This window comes from Apteryx rowi, unplaced genomic scaffold (assembly GCF_003343035.1).
Source record: "Apteryx rowi isolate R43461 unplaced genomic scaffold, aptRow1 scaffold_522, whole genome shotgun sequence".
Lineage (NCBI taxonomy): Eukaryota > Metazoa > Chordata > Aves > Apterygiformes > Apterygidae > Apteryx > Apteryx rowi.
In genome coordinates, this window is record NW_020450786.1 from 562,336 (window position 1) to 572,586 (window position 10,251).

At 38.3% G+C, this 10,251-nt stretch overlaps 1 protein-coding gene across 2 annotated transcripts in view; it reads left to right on the forward strand.

The window, feature by feature from the left end:
* LYN (LYN proto-oncogene, Src family tyrosine kinase) overlaps positions 1-10,080 on the forward strand; it is a 52,315-nt gene extending 42,235 nt beyond the window's left edge. For both annotated transcript variants that reach the window (XM_026080491.1, XM_026080490.1), the window contains exons 11-13: positions 1,511-1,664; positions 2,946-3,077; positions 8,536-10,080. In XM_026080491.1, the coding sequence (XP_025936276.1) occupies positions 1,511-1,664; positions 2,946-3,077; positions 8,536-8,738 (489 nt within the window). In that variant the 3' untranslated portion in view covers positions 8,739-10,080. The remainder of the gene's footprint in view (positions 1-1,510; positions 1,665-2,945; positions 3,078-8,535) is intronic.
* The last annotated feature ends 171 nt before the right edge of the window (positions 10,081-10,251 follow it).

Sequence of the window (10,251 nt, forward strand, 5' to 3'; positions counted from 1 at the left end):
AAGTAATCACATGTGGGGAGGGAGGGAGGCAAGGAAGGCTGAGAATCAAGCACTGCTTTTTCAGCTTGTGAGTAGGCTGTAAGTCTCTAGCCAGGCTCTGGGGCAACTATTCAGTAGTAGCTGCTTCCTTCATTACACAAATGTATTTTACTTATTTCTAGAAAATATGCAATGCAGATTTTCTTCATTCTCCTCGTCATCACAGAGGTTCCTTTTGGTGTAGTATGAGAACCTCTGTGTGTTATATATTGAAATTTAAAGCTCTAGGCTGAAGAAGTGGCAATGCATTGGTCTGTAAGAAAAGGGTTGCAGTGGAAGGAGTTGGGGGGAAAGTGGTTATATTTTTCCATTGCCTAAACCGAAAAAGAGGAACAAAGATAGTGTGGTTTTGGTGTTGCAAGTGCTAGTGTGTGTATTTGTCGTACCCCTCGGGGACTTTTTAAAAATGGATAAGCAGAAGTAGTGTTAATGTTTTCTTAAAGTTTGATCAGGTGCTCCTGCCTGCTTTACAGCGCAGCTGAAATGTGGAACTCTGTCACTGAAAAGGTATCTGTGTATTTGTCTTCTCCTGAGATGGAGAGAAAACAGCTGATTTATGAGCATGCTAGGGACTGGTACTGGAAAAGGACCCTTCTATTTTGCTAGTTTAGCATTAACAAATCTGAGAGATTAGTACATTCCCCATACAATGTGGATGACATACAGAAATCTATCATTACAGAAATTCTGAAATAACATCTGTAGCACAGATTAGACTTGCTCAGGAATGACCTATCTGCAGAATCTCACAAGGAAGAGAAAAAAAGACTGTATATAACCACTATGCTTATTTTTTCCTAGCTCCTATCAAACTTTTGGGCAGAATACTAACTACTCATGAGTTTTATCGCTCTGAGTTTAGATCCTATTGTTTCATTTTCTTCTTCAGAAAAAARTAAAAAAAATTTTCAAAAAAAAAAAAAAGGAGGTGTAGTCTGGACAAATACTGAAAAAAAAGTCATCATTAGTGCATATTTTGAGGATTTATTCACCTTTAATTTGGTTTGGAAATTAACTTTGGCTGATTAAATACAAATCAAATTTACTTATGATAGTACCTGAATGCTGGCTTTTGCCAAATGCTCCTCACATATGAAGAGATACATGTTGTTGTAGATGAAAATAAATATGAAGTTTTTTGGCCTATCTTAGTAATTGTTTCCTGATTGTCCAGGCTTATACTAGGTAATTAGAAAGCTTTGTTGTTTGGGGGGGTTTGGTTTTCTTTTTTATCTCTTCTCTATCTGCACTGTTGCTTAATCAGTCCTTAGAGGAACATTGGTACCTTGCTATATATATTGGTTCCTTCCATTCCCTTATTATTTGGACAATAAACCTGTTAGTAATTTGAGGTAGGAAAAATCTTAGTAGAATGAGGCTTTGCAGATACGTTGGAAAAACAGAGTGTTCACAACTGTTGATGTCTCTATGTGATACCAAAATACCAAAACCAGTGTTTCTTTTGTTACAGATTGCAGAAGGGATGGCATACATAGAAAGAAAAAATTATATCCACCGAGATTTGAGAGCAGCTAATGTTCTGGTTTCAGATTTGCTGATGTGCAAAATAGCTGATTTTGGACTAGCCAGAGTCATTGAAGATAATGAATACACAGCAAGAGAAGGTATGTATTTTTATTTTTTGTCTCTAAAGCGTCAGTCTCTGGGAGGCAGTGAGGCTGTATCTATAAATTATTTGGACATCAAGGGCAGAAGATGCCATAATAACTTCCTAAAGGCAGCATTTTAATGCCGACATCTTTTTAAAAGAATAAGCAAACAAATAAGCAAACTTTTTATTTTTGCTTCTGTGCACAGGCTGTATTAGGGCAACTGCCTAAAGCTTTTCTGAGCATGTTTCTTGGCTGGCTTTCCTCTTTTCATTTTAAAGACTATCTAATATTCTCACACGGCCTGGATGGAAACTGTGGTAATGTCGGATGATAGTAGAAAAACAAAGGTAGGAGGAGGAAAGAAAACATTGCACTGCAGTTGAGATTAAAGGAAGATGAGCTATTCAGAAGTCACTAGGTAACAGTAATTCAATAGGAGTGTAGAGGGAAGGCCCTGATTAAGCAGTTTTCAAAGGTAAAGAACCCATACCTGTGTTTTTTATCTAGCTCTGAACATTGTATATTGATTAAACAAACCTTTCATGTTATAAATTCTTTATGCTGAGTTAGATGCAAAGTGCCTTTCTTTGAGTTTAGGTATTCAGTAAAGTTTCCTAGCTTAGCTGGTATTTTGTGCCAGACTGCCATAGGAGGCTAAGAAGGGCACAGAGAGAACCTGTTTGTATTACTCTTCATTGCCTGAAGAGCTAAAGTAATATTCCCCAAGGAAGGCTGTTTGAACTTTTCTTACTTAACTAGAGGGAGTTTGTATTTATAGGGGATTTTCTGGAATCAGTTATGTAGAAAGATGGTATTTTGAGATGTAGCTTACAACTCCTTTTGCATCTATGGCCGTTCAGAAATAATGGAATGTGATACAAGAATTAAAGTGTACGTTGAAGCTAGATTGATTTTTTTTTTTTTTTTTAACCAACTTTTCTCATTGTGAAGAAAGTCTTGCAAAGTTCCAGCTGATGGGACATGCAGCATTGTTCCCTGACCACTGGGTAGAAGGGAAAATAGTTGGTTAGTATAATTTTGGCAAAAATTCTCAATACCTGAGAGTCAAAAGATACTATGCAACTTTCAGTGTTTTATTTGCACCTTTAACACCAGCATACAGTGTGGTAACATGCATCCTGCAGCACACCTCTTGATAACTCTTGTACAGAAGGAATTGCTGATACCTTTGCTAATCTGGGGATATCATAGACAAGTCACTTAAGACCTTTTAATGGCTTGATATAGTGTTTAAATTTGCCTTTGACTGATGGAGAATGTATGGTTTCTTAGGTGCAAAGTTTCCCATTAAATGGACAGCACCGGAGGCAATTAACTATGGATCCTTCACTATTAAATCTGATGTGTGGTCATTTGGGATTCTCCTGTATGAAATCGTTACATATGGAAAGATTCCTTATCCAGGTATGGGCGTGTGTTTATCATTACACTGTATTTATACTTTAATGTTCCTTTTAAAAGACAAAAAAAAAATACCCAGGGAAAGAGCAGCAGCAATGATTCGAAAAGTATTTCTTGCAGGGTACGTTATTGTTTTGGAAACTTAGAGTCACTGTGTGCATAAACCATGTGCTTCTTTGTGGCAATTTTCAGCAAACAGACTAATGGCACCGTAAACAAATAATCATTTTTATGTATTCAAAAGATGTTACAATTGCAGCAAATGCTGCATTCCAGTAACTGTCACAGATCCTGATTTTTGCAGTAGCTGATATTAAGCAGCACAGTGATACTGGGGACCCCATACTAGAAGTTCTAGTGGAACTATATGAGTTCTGGTGGTGGTGGTTGTCGTTGCTGTTGAATATTAGAATATGTGAAATGAAGTACTAAGAAAGTATGCTTTCACAGCAAACAGGCTGTTACATTTTGTCAGTGTTAGCTAATCTAAACAAATATGAAAACAGCCTAAACAAGTGTGGACAAACCACTGGAAATATTTACTGTTTGTTGATCAGTATGGCTCAGATATGAAACTACAGTGGAGTATATGAATAATGGCTTCATTAGGTAGCTATGAAATGATTATGTGCTTCATGTTTCTTTTTTTTTTTTATCTTTAAACAAAATACATATTAAAGTATTCAGCATACAGGAACAGCTTGTATAAAGGATATTTATGCATGCACAAAGATGTCTCACATCGCAGGCATAACTGATTATCTCTGGGAAGCAAACTGCCTTCATTTAAGCTTACTGAGATTATGGAAAGTTAACTGAAATTCTCTTATCTTGTGGGCAAATGAGGAAAGTATAGCCATATTCACCTGTACAGCTCATCTTACTTTCATAAATGTCATAACTTCTGAGAAGCTTTAGGATCCTGCAGCTTACAGACAGTAAAGGAAGATCACATTATTCATTCAAGCAAAGGTTTTCCAGAACCCTGAGTGCAGCAGCTCTTGCTGTTTAAACAGTGAAAACATTTTCACCATCACTTCATGAGCAGCTGGAATTCTGCATCCTGAAATGCCAGAGACTTCAAAGGGGCAGAGCTGGGTGATCTGAGCCCCAGACCCTGGAATGACAGCAGGAGGCTTAACACTTCTGGGCACAAGGAGACCAGACCTCTGGCGAGACTCAGGCAGTGGGGGAAGGTGGTGGCAGCAGCAAACTTTACACTACGTTAGAGAAGAACAAATCAACTTTCCTTATACGAGGTAGAGCCAAAACAGACATTCTCTGTGCTCTGCAAGGCTCCAGTCCAGGAAAGTACTTAAGCTCAAGAGTAGCCTCCTTAAACTTCAAGAGGTGATAGGGCTGCTTGCACAGCTAAATGTTTAAACATATGCTCATGGGCTTTTTTTAGGTAAGAGCTATAAAATATGTGCCTGGGTAGCAGACCTCTCCCCCAATCTGTTCTAAACACTGTTCACCCCTGCAAGAAAGATCAAATGGAAGTTGTATGCAGTGGAGTAATGCATGGTGCTTCCCACTACTGAGATGCTTTATCTCCTATTAGTACATGCCTATGTATCCAAACACCTATGTTGAGATGATTTTGCAAGGTTATTTCTGGATGCCTTGAAGATTGTCCTTCCCTGAACAAACCTATGAGCCCACCTAGAGACCAGCTCTACAAAAATACAAAATGCAGCTAAGTCTGCTTTCTCTTTATCTCTGTAAAACAGGTGCCATATTTTTATTTCAAGAACAAAATCAATCAGTACAGCAGACTGCTCTAACTAGTGTGGGAAAATATTCTTCTAGGGGAAGTCTGAGCAATATTTTTTTAAATGTGGAAGAATTTTTATGAGCACCATAAATAGGCCATACACTGAGGATTCATTTGTCAAGCAGCAATTAGAGGGGGAAGCCATTTGACTGCATACTGGAAGATTTTAATAGTTTGCAGGCATTGCTTGTGTGAAATTGGAAGAGATGTCCGTTTTAAATAAGAGTAGGAATTTAAATAGCCTATTGGACTGAAAGTTGATACTGAAGAACCAGCAGGATAGCAAAATAAATGGGCAACCAATTTATTTCACATAAAGAGATGTGATAGGTTTTGGCAAATTACCACAGTGTGGCAAGAGTGACCTACTCATAGTTTGTAACTAGCAGGCACTGTAGTAGAAATAATAAATTGATTTTTCAGTTCTAATGGGAATGCTTCAAAACATTATTTTCAGTTATTAACTAGCTCCAGCAACTAGAAAGGATTCAGCTTAGAGCTAGATATGAAATAGTTTGAATTAAAACTGACAAGCAGTTAATACCACTGTAAAGAAAATCTAAGCAGGCAACTTGACAGGAAGCATTTCCAGCCAAGAAACCTGAAGCTTTTGTGATCTTTGTTCTTAAATTCCAACAGCTGTTTTTCTTCCTGAGAAACTTAGAGCAATTAGTGGGGCTATACTTTCAGGAACTACCTCTGAAATATGAAACAAGTATCTGATTTTGTAGGCAAGCTGAATTGGTTGTTAAAACTAATTTCCAGGTGATCTTACAGTATATGAAATATTGGAAACATCTAAGCTTGCATTCTGGTTGTGTCAGGTGCCCTTTACTAGATATACCTCTTTCTATAGAGTGGGATTCTTCCTCCATACCACTGTGCTCACATCTTTTCCCAAGCTCTCACATAAGGAAATACTTCTTTGTCTGTGAAGCTTAACAGGTAACCTAGTGTTAATTACAGTGATGTACCATACCTTTGGAGTTAATGATGTTCTTTGCAAGACCATGAGTGGGTGTAAGTATAAGAAATATGCATACAGGATGGTTTTATTTTACTGACCAGGGTGTAGTTTGATGAAACAGTTAATTCTCTAGCCATAAAAAAAATAGCTTTGGAAAAGTTAAACAGGTAGCTATTTTGAAAGTACTAGATGGAACCTGAGACAGACAAGTAAGTTGTTGTATTTAACGAACAAACAAAAAAGACCCAACATGTATGCAAGTATGTTCATGATGTTGTATTTACTATGCAATACTGATAAAAGACTTTCCATTTTTGTCTTGCGAACTTAAAGGGTTCTTTCACAAATAGGCTTTGTGCAAGTTAGCTGAAACAGTATTTGTCCTTGGCATACAGAATGTAACAGAATCAGTCCTGAAGACACTGGATCTAAGCACAACCTTTCAAAGTACTTAAACCCACAGAATCAGTCCCCTTCAGGGCAAGAGCCCAGCAGCAACAGTCCTCATGCTTTACACATGGTTAACTAAGACTTTGTAGAATATGAAAAACTATTTTACTATGTTGGTATACATTATACACTATGCTTCTTTAAGCTCAACCAATCAAATCACTATTATAGATTATTAGCATATTCTCTATAAAAATGCTTTATCAAATTTTTTCCTACATTTATTTTGGCTTTTGCTTTGTTTTTATATAGTAAAAATACTTTATTCTGTGACAATACCATTCCACTATTGCCCTCAAAATGGTATTTTTGTATACCCGGCAAAACTTCACTCCTCCTTCTGAAGTGGAACTTGGTAAATGTGTGAACCAGATTTCATGGCTGACATTCTGGAACAAGTTAAAGCCAAAAGGCTTGAACTGAAGTAACTCTGACCTTTGGAAGAATTTGGAACCAAGTTTTTGGGTCAGTCCTATTGTTAATTTTCTGCAAATTATTTATTTAATATTAACCCTCCCCTACACAGATTTTAGAAATAACCTCTCCCTTCAAAATGAATTGAAAGGAGATCCACTGTTCTGTTATGTTGGTGCCTGTCTTTCAAAGACAATTGTCTTGGTCATGCAGTTTGTGTATTGTAGTTGGCAGAACTTCCATGTGTATTTTTTCTTAAAAAATCCCAATATAGTCATCTTAAATAATCAAAGTAGTTCTACAAAATAAAGTTGTCATTCGTTTGTAATTCAGATAGGTCCTTATGTGCCAAGTGGCTTAAATCATATCCTTAGTCACTACTCAGAAAAAGGTACAAAGGTCCAGCTACAGATCTGCATGGTCACCAAGGACTCAGGGAAGCCACTGCATCTCCTCTGCTGCCTTTGCTCAGGGAAGGTGAAGCCCTGTCCCCTCTCAGCAGAGTGCAGGTAGCAACTCTCCCTGCTGCACCTCTGTGGGATTGGCATAAGCAGCAGTAAAAGTCACATACCTGACCAGAGGGTATCATGTTGCCTGAGAAAAGCATTGGAAACCACAGCCTTAGGCAGAACTGCACCACACAGAGCAGTTTGAGGAGCACACAGCAGCTGCGGGGTCTGGAATACCCTTCCCCAGGGAGGTAAAGTCTAGTTCATGGACAGTGGCTAGTATCTAGGCTGAAGTATGAGTGCTTCTGCATGTCCTGTCACTGAAAGAAACAGCATTTGCTGGAATATGAAGAGCTGTGAGTTTGTGTCTTGGAGAAGGTAATCCTGGCATATTACTCCCTTGAGTTGCCTGAGATTTGCAGGGGAAGGCGCAAGCTAAAAGACAGAGGCTTCGTGGTAGGAAGTGGTATGCCTTTGTGTCTGTCCTGCCATAGCTGACCTCATACGTTTCACGGCCTTGTAAAAGTAGGTGTTGAACTTGCTCTGTGAACCAATCTCTCGAGGATTAAAAAAAAAAAAAAAAAAATGCAGGCCTTTTGAAGGTGACCGTGACTGTTCTATTGGTTTGCATCTGAGGCTCAGGATAGAGTTCTTGGTGTTAGGGTTCTTATCCTCAGGAAGAAAACCATAATGGGAAAAATGGGCAAAACTCATCACAGCCAGCAAGGTTTTTTTTGCACAGTAAGAATAGGAGGAGGAAGAGGGGAGAGGAAATTGCCTGTTACAGGACAGAATATCCCTGATGACGCTCAATATCTTGCAATCGGCAGCAGTTATGCAAAAGCTGACGTAGAAGAAACTATCTGAGAAAGTGTGTTAACGCAAAAGGCCAAGTGACTGACATTGTGGTCAAATAGGTACGCTCTTCTCGCTCGGTGTGGGAGCCTCGGAGCAGGCAGGTTGGGAGCTAGGCAGCTCAGGAGAGAAAGGTGAGAAGGATCTTGTGCTGTTGGCGCGGTTGGCCGGAGCTGGGCTTTTGCCTGTGACTCCTACCACTTCTGAAAGCAGAGCAGAATTCAAAGAACAGAACACAGTTAATTTTGGTGGCAGCAGGTGTGCTCTCTCCCCTGGTCTTGTCAAACTTGGCACTAAAGGCATCACTATGCTTAACTGGGGAAATGGAAATCTTACCCCCAGATTTTCAGAGCAGCTCCTCTGTGACTCTGTCTTGTTTATTGAGCCCGTAGTAGTAGCTCCCTTACTAAGTAGTAATAGTCCTGTATCATTTGGTTAGATACATTAAGTTTTTTAGAATGAGGTAAATGAAAATAATAATAAAAAAACCCAGTAGAATAGTTTCTTTAGGAGTCAGAGAGCATTTGATCAAAACTTTCTTTGTTGTTTAAGGTATGAGCAATTCAGATGTGATGGTTGCCCTTCAGCGTGGGTACCGAATGCCACGTATGGAAACCTGTCCAGCTGAGCTGTATGATATCATGAAAACATGCTGGAAAGACAAAGCAGAAGAGAGGCCAACATTTGATTATCTACAGAGTGTGCTTGATGACTTCTATACAGCAACAGAAGGGCAGTATCAGCAACAGCCATAGAACAAAGGACACTTTTTTTTTTTTTCTATTGGCATGGACCACTGGTGCAGACTATTATTTGGACAGACTGGTCAAACCAATTACTTCGTGAGTTTGGATGTCTTAACCAAGTGTGGAAGCTGAAATGCTAAAGGAAAGAGTAATTCCACAGAGAAATAATCGTTTTTCTTTGGTTAAAACAGTGCCTCTAAAGGTTGACTGTCTTTTTAAATGCCCTGTGTTTTGCATATGTGGAAACATCCCAAACCAGGGAGTGGGGAGGGAGAAGGAGGGTATAGATTGACAAAGCATTTTCAGAATCTAAGTGATGGAATGCATTACAAGGAGACCTTTCTAAAAGGATGAGGAAATGCGTGAACAGCTGTTTTCAAAAGAAAACATTGTAGAAATTATTTTTATATCCTTGTTATTTCACCTTAGTATCTGGAGTACTGTCACCTCTTCCAAGACCTTCTAAAAATGTAAATTTCCTTTAAGAAAGGGTTAGGGATATAATTTTTTACACTGAAGGTGATTCTGTTCTACTACTGTATTACTCATGTTAAATTTCAAAACATTTTCAAAGCATCGCGCAGCCATCACAGATGCAGAAGTGCAATATGAGCGTGCATGGTGGCAGACGCAGCTGTGTTTGACCTTCAGTTTCCCATGAGTCCAGAGTCATCAGCTGAGGTCACTGGGAAAGCACAGGCTTTTGAAGGAAGTTAATATATTCATTGCAGTCACTAAAACTATTACCAGTAAAAATACTTTCATCTTAAATTCTTTTAAGTGGTCATGATTATTCAAGAATATTCATTTTATTTTTGCTGCTTTAATCAACTAACCTAAAAATCTCTTTTAAAGCCAAAACTAGCTCTAGCATGATCAAAAAAGAGTTGTGACAATTTGCAATAAAATAAAGTTACATTGCAGTGACACTAGAGGCTTGTTGCTTACTATATAAATGTAACTCATAACAAAGTTAGTTAATGCATTTTGCTAAGCTCTACATATGTTAAACTGTTCTGTCAAAATGACTTCTCAAAAAGCTGAACTAGTGCAATTGCAATGTAACTAACTACAGTGTAGATTTTTCTTTTTTGAAGTGCATTTCTTACAGTTAAAACCCAGCCCCCCCCCCAGTTACTTAGACAAATGGTACTTAGCAGAAGCTTAAAAACCCTTTTGATAAAGCTTCAGTGTGCCTGCAGTTACAGTTCAGCAGCATAAACATTCATTGCTTTTCTTTTCCATTGGCTTCCTTCATTCAATATCTGTGCAGTTTAAGCAGACTATCAGTTATGTAAATATTGTTTCTGTTGATTGTGATTTTTAATTTTAATAAACACTTATAGAATAAGTGTGTTGTACCATAATAGTTTTTGAGTTACAAATGGCTGATGTTCTAGCTGGAGTGATAGGCTGGTATGGAACATGGGAGCATCTGTGCATTGCCACTAACAAACAAAGTTATTTTGCAGTTATAAATGTTAATGGCTTCTGCTTTCCTTACATTCAGCCAGTTTTGAGA